This window comes from Phytophthora cinnamomi (assembly GCF_018691715.1).
Source record: "Phytophthora cinnamomi strain GKB4 chromosome Unknown Contig16, whole genome shotgun sequence".
In the NCBI taxonomy this organism is placed as follows: Eukaryota; Oomycota; class Peronosporomycetes; order Peronosporales; family Peronosporaceae; genus Phytophthora; species Phytophthora cinnamomi.
The window spans coordinates 1,976,584-1,995,927 of NW_027150949.1; the positions used below are offsets into that span (position 1 = coordinate 1,976,584).

Consider the following 19,344-nt stretch of genomic DNA (forward strand, 5'->3'; position numbering starts at 1 on the left):
TTTTTTGTGTATTTTGCTGGGGGTATGTACATGGATACATGTACAATACGTCGTAGTCGGGCTAGAATAACACGTTGCCGAACTGGTCGTGTAGCAGCATCTGCAGGGAGTCTATGGGGCGGGTTTCGAGCAAGCGAGGAATGTGTCAGTTGCTGTCCACATCGTAACGCAGAAAACGCGCGAGCAACAACTCACCTGATAACTCGTACACTGAAGAGACCTTGCTGTCGAAGAAGACGTACATCTCGCGGTGCGAGGTCTCCGACTTCTTGGCGAGCACCCAGCCGGCATGGCGCGTGCGAACGCAGATCTCGCGGTTCCCTGCGCTCGAACACCTGTGCAACTCGGCGTGCAGCTCGTTGACGAGTGCCATCGTAGACGCTGGGAAGTAGTGCGCCAGCAACTTCACAGGCACGGGGAACAGATCGTCCTCCTTGCTCTTCAGAAGCCGCGGCACCTGTTGCATTCTGAATGCAAGGTTGACGCGGTTAATGTACAGGAACGGTGGCAGCGGGTGAATATTTGGTACACTACAACGACATTCACATGTTAGTCGGGATGTGTCACAAAGCACAAATAAATGAGGGTGCATACTTCTTTTCGGGAGCGAAAGTGGCGTTGTACCGCGTGGCAATAAGCTCCGCCAGGCTCTGGAACCGCTGCTGACCGTCGAGATAGTTTTCCAAGTTTTCAAGGGTGTCTGCATGCAAACTGTTTGAGTCAGCACCGGTAGGATTAAGCTTCATCGCCTCCGTTCGAAAGACAATAACCATCGTGAGATCCGCTTCGTGCCATATCACAACTCGATGAACTGGAGGCAGTACGATACCATCCTGAGAAGAGACTGGAGGGTCTAGCGGGAAAATAAACGGACTCCAGACTGCGTCAGTCTCACTCTGCTCCCTCTCGAGTACCCTCGCTCTATTTGCAAGTTGTAGCTTGGAGAAGCAGCCATTCTTTAGCAACAACCCAGCGTTGCGAAAGGCAATGGAGCGGGCTCGGGCCTTGATCGCACTTTTCGAGCTGCCAGGACTTGCGCCGTTACTCCGCGGTGGCACAAATCGCGTCGACGCCGCGGGCGAATGCGACGGTGAACCAAATGGTGAAGATTCAGCGGCAATAGTGGAGGTGGGGGCCAATACATTAGCCCCACTTGATGACGGCGGCGCTTCCGACAAAAATGTTGATAACGATACAGGGTGTTGCTTATGCAGTGACCGTGCTGCTCGACGCAAGTGAGGTGGCCCATCTTGCGACTGAGAGACGGCATCGCATTCTGCATACGAAAGCTTACTTGACCAAACAGGAAGGAAGGTGTCATCATACGCATTGGAAATCCACAGTTGAGGATATTTTGCATCATTATCAGGCGCAGCGTCCGGATACGGCTCATTGAAATTTTGGATGACATCGTCACGAAACATTGTCATTCCACGCTCTTCACGAAGCCGGAGGAACTTATAAAGTAAGTGCATCGTAGTGGTTTCCATAGAGTTCCACAGAAGATTCCCTTTGAAAAACAACGCTGAACCCTCCACCTTATTTGCTTCATTGTCTGCACCCGAGAGCTTCGAATCTGTTTTCAGCCCGTTAACAAAAGTTTGAAGTGCCAAAAACGTAGGCTGATCCATCGGAAAGTATCCAAGCCCCTGCAATTCCGAAAGCCCGCTCGTACCGCGAACATCCAAAGCTTGTAGCAACGTGGGAAAGAAATTGGCACATCTCCCCTGGAGAACTGTTGCTGGAGACCGAGATAGCAGCAGCTCAAGTTCCTTCTCCACAGCCCGCTTTTCGCCTAGTAGCTGCTTCGTCACGGTATCTTCTTCATTACCACCTTCGTCGGGAGTATCGAGCGGCTGGTTGTGGGAGTGTGAATCAAGTGCAAGGCGAAGCTTTCGTAGGCGTTTCCGCGTCGCAGCAATGTCCATCAATAGATCCATTCCATCCGCGTGCTTTCGTATCTTGAGTGGGGTCTCAGTCTTTTCGATTGCTTCATGGGAGCCATCTCCTGCTGCACCTGATCGGGCGGATACAGGAGGCAGCGAACGCAAATTGCTATCGACAAAAAGAACATTCTTTTGCTGTCAGTCGCCGATCCAATCGGCAATTCAAGTAGATCGCTCACCTGACGATGGTCCCATGGAACAGCATGAACATGCCGTGCATCTCCCTCAGCAAAGCTTCATACCCGGGTCCGTGGTCTTTCTGTCCATGCAACAGCACAAAGAATAAATAAGTGCAACATACTCAACGAAGAGAGCAACGGGCAGCACTGCGCACAATTTCAACTGTCGGGTGCACGCCCTGCAGCAAGCAAACAAGTAAGCAAAACACCAGTCGGTCAGGCTCTCAACTGCAACACCAGCAATGACAACCAGTAGCAGACGTCTCACCAGCGCCATGAAGATCTGCGGCTCCACCTCCAGGACGAAGAACCTCCTCCTGGAGAGCGTCACGCTCGCCCACTCCGGCGTCTTGGGCTCCCCAGGGCGGCCGCGGCGCAGCATCCGCACGAACGCCAGCAGCCCCTGCACCAGGTGCAGCCGCTGCAGCAGCATCCCCGGCTCGCCATGCCCGCCGTCCTCCTGCGCGTACAGCACGCGCGCGCAGAGCTCGTCCTCCGCCGCCTGCTCGTCGTCCGAGCCCAGCGCCTCGTGCCACAGCAGCAGCATCTCAGCTCAGCTTCAATCGCGAAATCTACGCGTAATTTACACCGTAAGTTGCGCGTAATGTACAGCGTAACTTTCGCGTAACTTTCGACCCAAGCGCAGGCCAATCATCACTTGGGATAAATAACTGACAGGCAATAATGGGCAAGAAGCGCGCAGACCGAGGCCCGCTGCCGCGCAAGGAGCGCGGGCGCGGCAAGGGGGCGGCCGCCCCGCGCGGCGAGGAGGAGAGCGAGACGAGCTTCCGGCGCCGCGCGTTCCCCGTGACGCTGCGCATGTGGGACTTCCAGCAGTGCGACTCGAAGCGCTGCACGGGGCGCAAGCTCTGCCGCCTGGGCTACATCCAGAGCATGAAGCCGGGCGCGCACTTCCGCGGGCTCGTGCTGTCCCCCGCGGGCGAGCACGTGGTCTCGCCCGCGGACAGAGCCATCGTGGAGGGCACGGGCATCTCGGTGATCGACTGCAGCTGGGCCAAGGTGCAGGAGCTGCCGTACAAGCAGCTGCGCTCGGGCGTGCACCGCCTGCTGCCGTTCCTCGTGGCCGCCAACTCGGTCAACTACGGCCGCCCGCACAAGCTCTCGTGCGCCGAGGCCATCGCCGCCACGCTCTACATTGTGGGGCTCAAGCAGGAGGCCGTCCAGCTCATGGACGAGTTCTCGTGGGGCGCCGAGTTCCTCAAGATCAACGCCGACTGCCTGGAGGCCTACGCGGCCTGCGAGGACGGCGCCGGCGTGGTGGAGGCGCAGGTAACGCTCGAGGCTCTCGGTGCTGCTGTGTCGAGAGTGCTGACTGACGTTTTCTTCTCTCTTCTTCTCTGTGTCTGCAGAACGCCTACTTGGCCGCCTGCCAGACGGAGCACGAGGAGCGGATGCAGCGGATGATGCTGCCCAGTCTGGAGAGCGACGAGGACGAGGAGGAGGACGAAGACGAGGAAGAGCCAGAGCTCGACCGCTTCGGAAACATCATCCCTCGCGAAAAGCCGGCGACCAAGGAAGTTGAGGCGGAAGCTGCCTCAGAGGAGCAGGAGCAGGAGGAAGAGGTCGAAGCGGAAGGCCCAACGAAGGAAAAACAACTGTATAAGAACAAGACGTATGCCTATCAAAGCGAGCAGCCGGACTCTGACGAAGAGATGGCTAGCCTCACCAAGAACTTACACGTGGGAGTAGACGCGGTGAAGAAGACCCACGAAATGCGCGAGGAGATGCGGAACGCCCGTGCTCTTGACGGAGAGAAGGAGACGTACTCCTTTTCTTCTATGGAGGACGTGCACCGCCAGCAGGTGGCGACTGTGTGTCTGGAGCGAACTGCGGTGGCTGTGTCCGGCGATGCCGTGCTGCAGCTGCCCGAGTCAGTTTTTCACCAGTGGGAGAAGGATTCGGAGCAGCAACCGTCAAGCGATGGCGCAAAGCCTTAGAGAGGTGTGCTTTCTGTTGCTAGAGAGGACACCGTAGCTCGTTTGACAGAAAACGAAAAGGAAAAAAACTTTACGGAATGACTAACATGTTTTTCACGTGCCCAGCGCCATGGAAACCCGCGATGCTGCATCTACTCACCTACCACGCGACTACTCCTTGGTCGGTGTGTACGGATTGAAGAAGTCCTGGCCCAGCCATTGGTGGGTTTTCTTCGTGTAAAGTGGCTTGCCCTTCTCGAAGTTCGCTGCGTCGTTCACATCGCCCGTGCCTTTGTATTTAGCCACTGCGGGGTACGGATACACTGGGCGTGTCATGGTCGAAGCTGCCGAACCAGATTCGGAAGCTTCCGTCTGCAGCATGCGCTTTGCAGGAGTCATCTCCGTGGAGCCCGAGCCCGAGGGGAGCTTTCCGGCCCCAGAGCCCGACTTGGCCCACTGACCGAATTTGCTCTCGCCGGTAGTTGTCGGCGTGCTTGTTTCAATGGCGCCAGGAGCAGTGTTCGACTCCACCCACTCCAGCATAGGGGTCACCAGATCAATAGCTGAAGGACCCTCACCATTGCCGCAGTGATACACGCCAGGTAGAAGGTATAGACGCTCGAACTCGTTCAGTACGTCCTCGCCCATGTGCGTCTGGAGAGCTTCGTGGTAGGCGATCGTCGTACGCGGCGAAATGTGCGGGTCGGCCCAGCCGTGCCACAGAATGAGCTTGCCGCCAGCCTTGTGGAATTTGGAGAGGTCCGAGCTCACTGCGTCGAGTAGAGGGTGGCGTGATCGCAACAGGCCGATGGTAGACTTGGCGAAATCGAAGTCGCTCAGGGTGTAGTTGTCGCCCGGGTATTCTTCAAAGATAAGGTACTTGATGGCTGCAAGCGCGGTGTTGGTGCTCATGATGTCGCCCGTGTACGAGTCGGATACGAAGACACCGGACCACGCCAGCTCCGAGCCGTACTGCTCCTCTCCAACCGTCAGGTGCTTGCCGCTGCGTGCGTCCACGGGTCCATTGTAAAACTTGGTCACTGCCTTCACCTCGGCGGAGGTGAGGCACGTGGCGTTGCTAGTGGCGTCTGCTGCGCACTTGATCGTGGACGGGTCGAAGTTGCAGAGTCTAGGGTCCGACAACAGACCGTCCTCGATGCCGTCCAGGGCGTCGCAGGCTTTGACGACAGCATCGTGAAGGATCGAGGCTCGGTCCGCTACGACGACGCGGTTCCCATCGCTGTCCGTGTTGCTAACCGCAAGCCAGCCGTGGTGGAAGCTGTTCTGGAAGGTGAACAGCATGGCGGGGGCACCAGCGATGATGCCGTCGAAGTCGGTCGGATAGCGGATAGCCTCCATCACAGCCTCGCGACCACCATCCGAGCAACCGTTGAAGTACGAGTACGCCGCTTCCTGGCCGTAGTAGGCGTGGATGAGTTTCTTTGACGTCTGTGCGGTCTGGTGGACAGCTTGGTGCGCGAACGCCGCACGCTTCTCCTTGTCGAGACCAAACTTTCCGTCAGATCCGCCCGCCATATCCGTGGATGCCAGCACGAACTCGCCATTGTCTACTTCGACAGACCCGTCCGACGCACCGGGCTGTAAGTTGATGTTCCCACATAAACCACCGCACCCCACTTGCATAAATCGCTGAGTCCAATTCGCAACGGGAAGCATTACTTGCCAACCGGCTGAAGAAGCGAACACACCTTCGACAGAGCAATACGTGATCCCGTTACTGTCTGTTTCTTTGGCCGCGGTGATGTTGCTCCCACTGCCGCCAATAGCGGTGATGTCGACAGTCAACAGGTCCGAGCATGCTGCTACTGGTTCCACGGGTGCAAGGCTGACGGCACTATCCGAAGATGTCGACTCAGTAGACTGTTGAGCAGTTGACGAAGATGTCTGCTCAATGGGTGACGCCGTCGAAGCCGCGGTACTCTTCAAGCTCAAGCCGGTCTTGGAGTTGATCGCGGTCGCCACGGCCAACGTAGCCGCGGTAACCACCAACGAGGCAGCAGAACCGCGGAGTAGCTTCATCGTTCTCTGGAAGTGGGTTGTGCTTGCGACGACGAATCGAGGAATGACCAGAAGCTTGATGCTCGAACGACCAGCACCCGACCAGTGCTTTAACTATCCTTCCTCTTGCTGTCCGCAAATCCCGCGATTAATGAACACGACCAGAGCCGGACGCCATGTGGTGCTCTCTTCCGGGTAAGCCTTGGTGCCTTTGTGTTGATGCCCCGAGCTCCAGTTAGCCCCATATGGCCACTCGGAAGTTCTGATTGTCCTGAAAGCACTACAGTACATGTACCTGTACACGCACCGTATAATGCATGCATTGCGCACCATCGACCACGACGTGTCTGTACATTCAGGGCAAAGCGCAATGGCTACAGCACTTCTTCGCTACACGTACATGCATAATGTGTGTGCAAGGTGGTAAAACACGCAGTTCTCTGGACACATCTGGCAGCAACAGCTCCAGCTGATAACATGAACATGAATAATGTTCATCACTTTCATTTTTGACGATGAACACGCATAGTCAGTCATACTGTACATACCAGCGGAAGTGTCCTACGGCTCGCAGGTCGAACAAAGGCACGTGAAGCGTATGGCGACGACTCGGGTCACCGCAAACAAAATGAAGCAAAATACCACTATTTGTGGCAGACCCACTGCAGTCCGTGCAACGGCGTTTTGGCGGATCAGGCGGATCGCGACAGACTACTCGTGCCCACCCACTCGTATACGTGTGAGTGCTCTCGGCCGTTTTCACTGATCGGAAATGGAGACCCGGTGGAGATACGAAAGGCTTTTCAGCCAACCAGTGTGTTGATATTGATATAGCGTCGATAAACGAAGTGCGACTTCAACGACAGCCAGAGCTGAAATTTCCTCTCAAGAAGTTGAAATCGTCGATTCCAGCGAAAAACCTAGCTTACTACCCAGCTCTACCCGCTGTCAAATCGAAATTCATAGTGAGGCTCAGCTAACTTTACCGTAATAAATGGTTCCAGTGCGATGTCAAAATAAAGTGAACACAAACCTCACTCGTTCGCGGACTTTAGGGGCCCGCTTGATTCGCAGTTCGATACTTTTTGTATTTTTGAAGTTGATTGGGTATGAATACAGAGAACACCGGCTATAGTGGAGGTGTTTGGTCAACTCCCCAAGCTCACTTATAAATTTATAGCTGCTATAAGAGTAACCTATCATTTAACATACAAACTACTATTCCGCATGGAAGTACGAGATGAGCACTTAGAGACGATTGCCATTCTCCTGGTGACGTTGAGTCAACGCCGTTGACAACGTTCTGTACGCTGGTGCCACGCAATCCGTGGGCAAACATGTATATCTGGAGTTTTTTCGCCCCTACTAGTGCCTCACCGTGGGAAAACGGTTGTTCCTCCTCGCCAACACCGTCACTCTCGCTGTCACTTGAAGACTATTCGCTTGTTTCGTCTCTCTCTCTCTCTGAGTTGTTCTCAACAGCATCTTCAATAAAACGGATCCAATAAAGCTATCCTAGATATCAGCAGTTCTAGATCTCCAAGCTTCGTTTCTCTACCTGGTAGTCGGTTCACTGTCGCGCTCCAGCCATGCTCGTTGACACAATCCTAGCATGAAGCAGTGTCGAATTGTCGCCTCCTAAACAGCATTCCACGCGACGGGGTTTGTTCTTTTCGTAGATAGTGAGGTGCTGGCGTGACGAGACCATTGTTGTACTCCTGATCGTGTTTAAAAGTGACCCACGTGTCCCCCACTCCTCTTACAATGGCTCTCTTACACTCTTACAGCCTAACAACCTAACAGCCGGTTTGACTTGATTTTACTATAGTCGCGATTTGGGATCCAACGGAAGCGCTCTAATAGTCGATTTCCTCTTATAACCGGCGCCACTATAGCTGGCGTTCTCTGTACAGAACGGTCGTGTGTAAACTAAAATTCGTTCTTTTTACCAAGCATAGCGATAAGTTTTGTTTGTGCGCTCCACCGCTTTAAGTAAAGAGAGTGCCTAAAGATACCATCTAGATATCCGGTCTGGCGCACATCTATATTCAAGGGGAAGGTGACTCAAAACAGGGTGTGCTATCCCAACCGGATGTCTGGATAAATAACGCTCTGAATAAAAAACGTTATTAACTGCCGTGATTGTTGGCTGCCGTCCATTCAGAAATTCCCCCTCCGTTGAACAAGCGCTGCCAGGATGGGACGAGAAAAGCGTCGAGCCCGCGATGAATCCGACGAATCCGCCTCCTCCAACGCGGAGCATGTCAGTGAGGCTGAGCGTTCGGATACCTCCGATCTCGAGACAGTCTTCGTGTCCACGCCGAGCCTGCTACACAAAACTTTCGACACCTCCAAGGAGTTCAAGGCGGTTTTTGCTGATTTCTGCAGACGGACACACCAGGTGCACTCGCCTATCGCTTTCTGCTCGCTATAGCGATCTAACTCCCGTCTGTCGTAGAACTTCTACAAGCGCACATCAACTACTCGACAGCAGCGGAACAAGCAAATACAAGCTACGTACACCAAGAGCGGCAACGAGCCCCCCGATTCTGAGCTTTTGCGGAACCCGGCGTTCCCGCTTTACCTGACTTCATACCTGTGCACCCACGCTGGAGAGCCGAGAAATCGTTGTTGAATGAGGAGGCGCGCAGCGCGCGCCCCGCTCGTAGAATGGCAGCAGGCAACGCCTGTCTGCCAGTCGAGTAATTGAATAATGAAAGAAAAACCTCGTTAAGTTGTTAATGTTTATATTAGCAAGTACGAGAGGAAAATGTTCAGATCGCCAGCTGCGATCTGGATAGTGCAGAGAGCTTCCTGCCATCCATAGTGCGATGACGACAAGAGGCCGAGGAGTGAGCTGTCGAGGACGCAGTCCGAAGACGAGCTCACTTCCTCTTTTGCCTCCAGGTACCGAGCACGGACCTAGAGTAGTAGGCATAGGAATAAGAGGTTAAGAGTAATATATTGTTGAGAGTTACCTACAGTATTCTGTTCATTTTAACATTTCAAGTAACATGAGCAAGCCCCAAGTTGACAAGAGTTCGGTCGACTCGCTGCGGTTCAGCGGAAAGCCTCTGCACTTCGCATCATGGAAGAGCAAGCTGGTCATCCACCTCAAGGCGTTAAGCGAGCAACGCGCGCTGGAGGAGCTGCAGCACAAGCGTGCAAAGCCGCTGACTCGGTTCGAGGATTTGCTCGAGAGCCAGCCGGTAATGCCGCCGCGTCCTCCTGCAGAGGATAAAGACGCGGCATGGCAGCACGATTTGCACGAGACGCTGCTGAGTCAGCAGTCGTCGTACATCAAGCGGCTGCTGTGCGAAACGCTGCCGGGCGATTTCAAGGGAATCGCGACCAAGCGCATGGACGAGCCCGTCCATGTAATTTGGCGTCTCGTTGAAAAACAGTACAGCCTCAGCAACGCGGCAGGCGTCGTCGGGCTGGTTCGGCAGTTCATGGAGATGGTGAACACCGACTTCAAGAGCGTGGGACAGCTCTTTCAAGATCTCAACAGTGTGCGTAGTCAAGTCAACGTGAACGCGCATGAGGCTCTGCACAGCCACATGTTGACCTCCCAGCTTATGCTGGTGATGGTGCTCGGAGTGCTTCCGAGGCACATGTGGGGCTCTTCGGTTGAGCTGATCCAGGATGGGTTTACGCTCGAGAAGGTGAGCGACAAGCTCAATGCCATCTTCGGCACCAAGAGCAAGAGCGAGATCTGGGCTCTGGCCAGCGGAAAGGCGGTCAACCATGTCAACGCGGCTCCTGCAAATCTGAAGGGGCCTGTGCTTGGCAAGCGCAAGGCCGTAGACGGGCCGGTGCGCGATTTGCACTACAACATTGGTGCAATGAAGTGCCACTACTGTGGTGGTGAGCACAACAAAATGAACAATGTTGGGCCACACAAGATGATCAACTGCCCCAAGCGTGCACTTGACAAGGCAGCTGGCGTGCACCGCCGGAACATCTGGTCAAGGCCAAGCCGCCAGGCTCGCAAGGAAGTCCACGAGCCAACGCCCAAGATGAGGGGCAACGGCAAGGGAAGGGCCAAGCCCAAGGTGAGACGTGAAGTCCCACTGGATGAGTGCCTGGCTAAAGCCGTGGCGGTGGACGCGTGCAACGCTGAACACGGCGCGTCACCAGCGACAGCTAATGGGTACACGAGCCCGCCTCCGAGCAACTTCGAGGTGCCCGTGACCCCGGGAAAGGGCACGCTGCCCTTCAGCGACGAAGACGAGCCAATGGATACCGTCGTCAACGCAGTGAATGCTGACGCCACGGGCAAGGCTCAAGCCGCGGGTAAGGAACCGGACGGCGACGTGGACATGGAAGAGCAGCCAGGCAAGGACAGCAATCAAGAGATTGCTGAGACGACGAAGTCTTTCGCCGGTATGCTGACTGAGCTCGAGAAAAAGGTGCGAAGTTTGTATCCATTTCTGTTAGATGATGAAATGTATCTAACCACAAATTCTTGGGTACTTGACTCAGGGTGCGGGCATGGCCTAACCAGTGAGGCAGCGCGGTTTGTGCGGAAGGAGCCCAACACCCAGTACATGTTTACATTTGCACAGGGCTCTAAGCATTCAAATACACATATTGGTACAATAAAGTTGTATTTGCATGGTCCACGAGGAATTAGACCTTTTCTGTTCGGAAATATTGCGTTAGTACCGGACGCTACCTCGAACATTCTGAGCGAGTTCTGGCTCAGGCGCGGTGGGTGCCAAATTTTGGGATCCTTAACTGGCGAGTACAAATTTGTACTTTTCAAAAACGAATTAGTTTTTGTTGCGAAAGCTATCAATGGGGCGTATTATATGCAAAATAAAACGCTTCAAGAAAGACAACTGCTGTGTAACGCAGTGAAGCAAGGGCCCTGTAAGCCGCTAGCTCACCTTAATAATAAAAGGTTTGAGCGCACATTGCAAGAGTGGCATGTCAAACTAGGCCACCTCAATAAAGAGGCAGTTATTGCGATGCTAAGCGCAAAGTTAGTGGCTGGAATGCCAAAATTACCCGCGTCAGGTCTAAGAAATATTCCGTTCTTCTGCACAACGTGTGCAGAGATGAAACGGAGGATGTCCTACCGGAATGCGAGGGGTTCGAGAGACGAACACCCGATTAGCACCATTCACATGGACACAAACGGCCCCATGAAAACAATTGGGGTGTATGGCAGCTGCGGGAAAATTAAATACTTTCTGAGCATCATTGACGACAACACGTCATGGCGTTGGACTTATGTCCTGCGCAATAAGAAAGAAGTATTTGAGAAAGTAGAGGAGCTACTTTTGCAGCTGGAGCGTGAGGGAAAGTTCACGATTCGTCGGATCAGGTCCGATGGAGGAACTGAGTTTGTGAATGCAGCCTTTAAAAGCTTTTGTAAAAGCAAAGGAATTGTATTCCAGACATCGAATGCCTACAGCCCTGAAGAGAATGGTGCTGCAGAGCGAGATCATCAGAGCAAACTGGACAGAGTTCGCTGCGCATTGAAAGACGCTGATATGGCACACAAGTGGTGGCCAGAGGCGCTTATGTACATGACGTATGTGCAAAATCGCACACCTATGGCGCGGTTGGGAAATAAGACACCGTATGAGATGGTGTATGGGACACCTCCCAACGTGAGCAAGCTACCCGTGTGGGGCTCTGTGTGTTTTGCGCATATCCCTGCCGTCCTAAGAAAGGACAAGAAGCTGTCACCTCGTGTCGTAAAGTGCCGATTTGTAACGGGGTTACACGTACAAGTGGCTGCAAGCCACTTGTGAATTTAACAGATAGGTTATCTGTTAAACGTTTTGGATACTTCCTCACATTGGTGTAAGACACACCGATGGATACATTGAAGTGGACCACCACAGTAAGTGGTCCACACATACCCAAAGATCCTATTGGTAGAAAGCAGCATCTTTCTACCAATCAGAGACATGCATATTAGCGGGGCTCTGACAGCCAGCCGCTGCCAACCCTTTCATAGATGATAAACAGTTTTTAGCAGATTTTAGAGGAAGATCAATTTACAAACAATACAGTTCTCATTTTACCTTAAACTAGCTACTCGGAGTCTTGTCTAAAGTTAACTTATATTTGTGTACTCAAATATAATTAACCTAAGTAATTACTAAGTACTTACGCTTCCTCATACACGTTGCGCAACGTGTAAGCTAAAGTAGTGAGTCAAGTTAGACCCACTACACCTGGTAGCACTTTGTAGTCCGTCCAACGACCGACTGCTTGACGTTCGTACGCGGTGTACGAACGCGGAGCCGAGAACCACATGAGCACGGAGGTGCCCATGGAGAGCTCCAACACGCCTGCAACGCATGTTGCACGCGCTGACTGCCCCCACCTGTCTGACCCAGAGTGGGAGGCCCTCCAACGACTGTCAACAGTCATTGGAGAAGCGGCGATAGCTACAATGCTGCGTACGCTATCGCCGACGGAGCAACATGGTGTTGCTCTGGGATTCATCATGAAGGAGCAGCGTGACGCTGCTTCCTCAGTGACGGCGTCGTCAGGGACGACACCGCGTGCTCAACCATTAAAGTTGAGCGTAAGCAATTACGTGGGAAGAGAGGGCGAGCCTCTCCTCCGATGGCTTGTCGAACTCGACACAGCCATAGCGGCTCGACGCATCGTCGACCCGCTGTCGAAGGTCGCGTTCGCCATGTCCTGCCTTGGCGGACGCGCAAGGAGTTGGGCGTATGGACGCCGACTCTCCGATCCTACGTGCTTCAGCACGTACGAAGTGTTCAAAGAGGAGCTCAAACAAGCGTTTGAGCCCCCGCAAACGAGTTCCGGTCGAGGGCGGAGTTCCTCGACCTTCAGCAGGGTAAGCATGACGTCCATGCTTACGCGCAGCGTGCACGATATTTGGTATCAAATATCGTGACTAATCCGATTGACGAGGCGACCAAGGTCGTCACGTTCATGAAGGGCTTAGAGATGGGCCTGTGAAGACCTATCTCTTCCGAGAGTACCCGAGTACTCTCGAAGCTGCGATCACTCTTGCCATGCAAGAAGAGTTTAGCCTGCGGCAGGCTAAACTGCATGTGAACGTGCCGAGGCCGCAACCGCGCCCGGTAGCGAGGCCGGGAGGTCCAGAACCAATGGACCTCTCGAATGCAACAACTGCTGGTTATCAGCAGCAGGGAGGTAACGTGCGATGCTTCCGTTGCGGAAGGATCGGTCACTTTGCACGGGAGTGCACAGCTCCCATGCCCCTGGAGGTGGCCGTCGTGGCGATGCTAGGCATCGCCGCGGACCAACAAAAAACGCGAACATCCAGTAGGCGCGGGGCGCCCTACTGGTAATGCAGTCGCGCGTGCCGACATCGGGCACGCGACACTAAGGACTGCAGCCCCCAGTGAGACCAGCTCTCACTGCAAGAAACAAGATGACAGGCCGAACCTAGTCATCTTGAAGGTTTACTCGAAGAGAGCGAGTGACTCTCTTCGAGCTTTGGTAGATTCAGGCGCGTCGAACAACTTTGTTCGACTACGAAGCCTGTCGAGACTTGACTTCGAGGAGGTAGATACACCTCGAAGTCTTCTGGAGGTACGATTGGCAACAGGTGCCATCGTGAAGACCGAGAAGCGCGTCGTGAACGTGCGCTTCTCGTACAAACAACGAGTGTTTGTCGAACACTTTATCGTCCTGGATCTGGACGATAAGTTCGACGTAGTAATGGGCATGCCGTGGCTTGCACGGCATGATCCGGTGATAGACTGGAAGAAGCGCACGCTCGTGCGCTTCGGACGCGATAGCGGAACAGAGAGCGATGGCCCTGTTACCGCAGCGCGCGCACCAGCAGGTGCGCGCGGCTCACCAGTCGAGACAGCGCTTCATGCTGCTGTCCCGGAGTGCCCAGGAAGTGCGCGAGGGCGCGCACAAGTGAGACCCACGTCGGCAATGCTGCCGACGTCGGAGAAAAAAGATGTGTTGGTTCCGGGAACCAACACCCACGTTCAAGCGTGTAAGGGACAGTCCCTGACCCGAAGCGGTCAGGTCGACAACGACGCGTCGGCTCCGGGAGCCGACGCACCCTCGGTCATGAGGGGCTCCGCCAATGATTGGCGTCGAGGTGACGAAGGCGTGTCAACTCCGGGAGTTGACGCTGCAAACAGTGCGGACGGTTGCAAACGTACCGCACTGACGCAACTTGCATGCTGTCGTGCAGCCGGGCTGCACGACGAAGCGCCATGCGATCAAGCCGGGCTTGATATCGCGCGCCCGCAGACAGGGTCTGCCGGCGAAGGGACACATTACCGTGCAGCCGGGCTGCACGAAGGAAAATGCGGTCAAGCCGGGCTTGATACCGCGCGCCCGCGGACAGGGTCCGCCGGCGAACGACTGTCCACGGCCGGGCCTGGACAAGAAGAACAACTGTGCGGAGCCGGGCTCCGCACAACAAGAAGACGGCGCAAGCGGAAAACGCTGCGCAAGTCTCGGTCCGGGACCGAGACGCAACAAGAGCAGTCTGCTGGGCAGACTGCGGCGGTAACGCCGAATGTCAAGACGCTAAGCGTCTTTGACGCGCACCGATACTGGATTCCAGTATCGTGACATGGAACTCGCTAGTCCTCCGACGACGGCGTCGGAGTTGACTTCGCTTCCAGCCATGAGCTGGAAGCGCTTCACGCGCGACTTGCACGATGGACGCATCGAGCAAGTCTGCGTTCTCGGACAGCGAAAGAACGGCGAGCGAGAGCGAAGAGCTGAGGCAGCTCTTCATGGGAAGTACCACTGAGAGTGAAGACACTCTCAGTGCGAAGACGAAGCGAGAGCGCTTTGAAGAACAAGGTTGGGACTCGCTGAAGTCGAGTCCCTATTACGAATTGCTGAGGGAGTACAAAGACGTACTCCCGGAAGTGATTCCTGCGCAGCTTCCGCAGGACGAGGGCATTCAGCACGAGATTGATCTCGCGCCGGGCACGAAGTACTGTGTCACGCGACGGTGGCCACTGCCGCGAGAGCAAATGAAAGCGATCGACGACTGCTTTGAAAGTCGTCGCAAAGCTTGACAAGTGCGGGAATCGAAGTCCCCGCACAGTGCTCCGACGTTCTGTGTCAAAAATCCACAGGGCGGATGACGCATCGCTCATGCCTACAACAAGCTGAACGATGCGACGGTACCGGCGCAGACGCCGATACCACGAAAAGATGTCATCATCGATTCGATGGCCGGGAGCACCGTTTACAGTGCTCTCGACTTACGAGATGGGTTCTATCAGATCCTAATGCGAGAGAGCGACATCCCTCTCACGGCAGTGAGCACGCCAAGCGGCATGCTCTGGGAATGGCTAGGGATGCCACAGGGGCTTAAGAACGCCCCTGCGACTTTCAACAGGTACGTGACGCACTTGTTGCGCTCGGTGCGCGACTTCGCACCGAGCTACTTCGATGATGTGTTCATCCACAGCCGAGCTGTGGACGGGAAGACCGACGTAGAGATGCACAGGGTGCATCTCCGGAAGCTTCGCGAGCTTATGCGAAAGCATAAGCTCTACGCGAACCTGAAGAAGTGTATCTTCGGGGCGAGCGAGATACCCGTCCTCGGGTGTCTCGTCGGGAAGAATGGTGTCCGCCCTGACCCAGAAAAGGTCAGAGTGATTAACGAATGGCCAACGCCTTCAAGTGTCAAGGAACTGAGGCAGTTCCTTGGCAGCCACGTACTTGTGCAAGTACGTGGAGGACTATGCGGGCAAGATCCGCCCGCTGTCACAGCTTCTTAAGAAAGAAGCTGTGTGGAATTGGACACCCGATTGCCAAAAGGCATTCGATACAGTCAAGCGGGGCTTGACTGAGGCGCCGATCTTGGCAGTGGCTGACCAAGATCGCCCATTTCACGTAGTGTGTGACGCATCCGATTTCGCGATCGGATGCGCGTTAATGCAGCACGATCACGAGGGTCGTGATCGTGTCGTCTACTACCAATCGCGTCAGCTGAAGCCAGCTGAGCGCAACTATCCTGTGCATGACAAGGAACTCCTTGCCATGAAGTATGCACTCGCAAAGTTCCGAGTGTACTTGCTTGGGAGTAGACCATTTGTGGTCTACACCGACCATGCTTCACTGCGCACCGCAGTGAAGTCGCCACATTTCACAAAGAATGGCGAGATGGCTCTCATTCTTTGCGGAGTATAACTTCCGGGTCGAATACAAACCCGGAAGATTGAACGTGGTGGCCGACGCGTTATCACGTCGGCCGGACTATGCAGAAGCTGTTGACGTCAATGCCATTGACGCCATGCGATCGAGCAAACCCACATCATCTCTGTTGGATGATGTGAAGGCCGCGTACGCGCACGACGCGGACGCGAAGCTCTTGCTGGCCTATGGCACAGCGCCTTCTGACAAGTCCCGTCAGAAGCTGCCCAAGCACCTTCGAGCGCGTGCACACCGCTTTCGTGTGCACGAAGGACTGCTACTCTACAACGCAGTCGACGACAACGCGGATCGCGTTGTCGTGCCAAATGACCATGACCTGCGACTCAGGATCATGTACGAGTATCATGATGCCCCGACTGCGGGACATCTCGGACGTGAGAAGACTTACGTCCTTCTCACGCGCGACTTCTACTGGCATCACCAGTACAAGTGGGTGCGCAAGTACGTCCGTGCTTGCGAGGTGTGCCAACGCGTAAAGCCTGCGCCATTCGCGCAGGCTCCACTGCAATCACTACCGACTCCGTCGGAGTGTTGGAAGTCCATGTCTTTGGACTTCATCTTTGGTCTTCCCCCGGACAGCGGAGGGAACACCGGTGTTGTGGTCTTTGTAGACCGTTTCAGCAAGATGGTACATCTTGCTGCGGTGCCAGCAGAGGTGACCGCGAAGCAGACAGCCCGTCTGCTCGTCGACATGGTGTTCAAACACCATGGCATGCCGTCCGACATCGTGTCGGACAGAGACCCGCGCTTCACAGCGCATCTGTGGCAAGAAGTGTTTACACTTCTTGGGAGCCAACTTTCCATGTCGACTGCGGATCATCCGCAGACGGACGGTCAAACCGAGCGCGTGAATCGCGTGCTCGTCGATATGTTAAAGAGCTACGCTCACTCGTTCCAATACTGGAGCGAGTGTTTATCGATGGCAGAGTTTGCCATCAATAACTCAGTGCATGCCTCGACCGGGCATACACCGTTCTACGTGAATGCCATGCGGCATCCACGCCTCCCGAGCTTACTCGGAGTGATGGCTCCCACTTTAAGTGGGGAGGATCTACGACTGCAATACAGCAGCCGCAGAAACCGCTGACACTTGCACAGTGTCAGCTGCAACAATGGACAAACCACATGAGTCTGCGCAGGGCGCGAACTCCCCTAACAACATGGCCAACGACCACGGGTCTGCGCAGGGCGCAGACACCGCAAAGAAACCACGCAGAGGCCGGGCCTCTAGCGGAGAGCGAGCTGAATGACTTCAGCTCGGATGCAATCAGTTTCATCACCAAAAGACAAGCCGTGATTCGGTTTGTCCAAGACACAATAGCAGCTTCTGTTGATCAACAGAAGCTGAACGCAGACAATGCGGGCAGAGGCAACACAAATGAATTTAAAGTTGGTTCATTGGTTTTGTTAGCTACACAAAACCTGCCTAGACATGCAGTTTCGGATTTCGGAGCAAGCAAGCTTGCTCCGCGCTTCATCGGGCCGTTCACTGTGCTGGCACGGCACGGCAACGCATACACGCTAGACATACCGTCTAGCATGCGCCTCCATCCGACCTTTTACGTCGGACGGCTGAAGCCATACCGGCAGCACGAGCCATCTAGCTCGGCTGACCCGAAGCCTCGGCAGGAGCCGAGGCAGAAGCGGAGACTTGGTCTCGGCGACGAGCAACCTCTCCTCCAGCGCGCGGACGCGCTGGAGCAACCTTCATCTGGGTCCCCAGCTCGACCTGGATGTTCGAGGCGGTCTGCGAGACCGCCGCGACTTGAGCCTTCTGGTTCGCCAGCTCCTGTTTTAGGGCGGCGAACTCAGCGCCACAGACGCTCCACGACGGTCACCCGGTCGTGGAGGGCGCATACTGATCAGCCCGGGGCTGATCATACCCGGGCGTGTTCCCACCCCGCCACCGCCGATCCGTGACGCCCGCGGCTCAACCCGCTGGATTGTTGAGCGGATTGTTGACCATAGTATCCCGAAACGAACCCTCAAGGGGCTCGTTTTCGTATTCGTTGGAGAGGATTTCCTCCCCATCGAGATACATGGGAGCCGCGGAACGTCTTGCTGGAGGACGTTCCGGAAATGGTGAGGGCGTACGAGGAGCAGTACGCACTTGCACAGCGGAGTAGAGCGAGCGCTGCGATCATCGCCAGCGCCCGAACCCTCACGTGCTAAGAACTTAGCACGGAGCTCTTGAGACTCTCGGGCACACGGAACGACGTGTACCCGTTCAGGTCGCAGTCGCTCAAGCGGACCGCGCCTGGAAAGCACTTCGTGCACTGAAAGCCCTCGGGCACAGCGCACGGCACATTTGCCTCCTCAGCAGCAACATGAAGTTGCTCCAGCTTTCCACGCTTCGAGTACGTCTCGAAGCGATCACGCTGCTTAATCCGATCACGGTAAGCACTCGGCCTCTTGTTGAAGTTCTCAACAAAGGCGTTCCAGCTTTGACAAAGTGCCTGCCATTCGGGCACTTTGCTGCGAAGAGGTCTTCTTGCTTTGAAACCATCGGAGCTCATGAAGAGTCCGATGTAGTAATCGCGCCTTTGATGCGTTTCCGCATCAAAGTGCAGCTCGGCAACCACAGCGTCATCTTTGATGGCGCTGCATACGTACAGCGGCACCTCATTCGGAGGTACCGAGCTCCCAAACCGGTCCGCGATCTCGGACGCGGACGGCATCCATGGATCGCGCGCTGCAGGCGCGCGAAGCCTGAGCTTTAACATCACGCGCTGCAGCAGCAGCGCGCAGATACTGAGAGCCCCAGCGGAAGCGAGTGGGGTATCGCTCTCAGTACGCGAACGCTTCGAACTCGAAGCGTCCGATTCGTCCCCTTCACGCGGGCGAACGTTCTTGGCGTGAGGGTCGAGCGATTCGCTCGACACTGAGTCTTTACGCTTTGAGGGCGAGTCTTCCTCGCCCTCCATGTCTTCATCGTCGTCGTCGAAGTCGACGACGTCACCATACTTCGCCTTCTGGCGTTCGAGTAGTCGTCGATGGAGATGACTCCCCATCGACTTTGCGGACTTCTTCTGAGGCGCGCTCATCGTTGAATGAGCGCGGATTTCTTCTCAAACGCGGAGAATTGACGAATGGTCA

The 19,344-nt window shown here is 55.1% G+C and overlaps 4 protein-coding genes across 4 annotated transcripts in view; 2 read left to right on the forward strand and 2 right to left on the reverse strand.

Moving 5' to 3' along the window:
- Window positions 1-61: 61 nt before the first annotated feature.
- Window positions 62-2,672, reverse strand: IUM83_02607 (uncharacterized protein; the record flags this gene model as incomplete). Its single annotated transcript, XM_067926541.1, has 7 exons — window positions 62-111; window positions 196-530; window positions 595-700; window positions 2,018-2,055; window positions 2,126-2,205; window positions 2,281-2,304; window positions 2,394-2,672. 7 exons carry the CDS (start codon window positions 2,670-2,672, stop codon window positions 62-64), a joined length of 912 nt encoding a protein of 303 aa, XP_067796823.1.
- Window positions 2,673-2,809: 137 nt separating this feature from the next.
- IUM83_02608 (hypothetical upf0293 protein) lies at window positions 2,810-4,083 on the forward strand (the record flags this gene model as incomplete). The annotated part of the gene is made up of 2 exons (XM_067926542.1): window positions 2,810-3,415; window positions 3,496-4,083. 2 exons carry the CDS (start codon window positions 2,810-2,812, stop codon window positions 4,081-4,083), a joined length of 1,194 nt encoding a protein of 397 aa, XP_067796821.1.
- A 150-nt stretch (window positions 4,084-4,233) lies between these two features.
- IUM83_02609 (uncharacterized protein) lies at window positions 4,234-4,866 on the reverse strand (the record flags this gene model as incomplete). The annotated part of the gene is made up of 1 exon (XM_067926543.1): window positions 4,234-4,866. The coding sequence occupies one exon, from the start codon at window positions 4,864-4,866 to the stop codon at window positions 4,234-4,236; it is 633 nt and encodes a 210-aa protein (XP_067796822.1).
- A 4,229-nt stretch (window positions 4,867-9,095) lies between these two features.
- Window positions 9,096-19,344, forward strand: part of IUM83_02610 (uncharacterized protein) — a gene marked incomplete at both ends in the record, with an annotated part of 28,583 nt that continues 18,334 nt past the window's right edge. Inside the window, one exon of the mRNA XM_067926544.1 lies at window positions 9,096-9,746. Within this exon, the coding sequence (XP_067796575.1) occupies window positions 9,096-9,746 (651 nt within the window). The remainder of the gene's footprint in view (window positions 9,747-19,344) is intronic.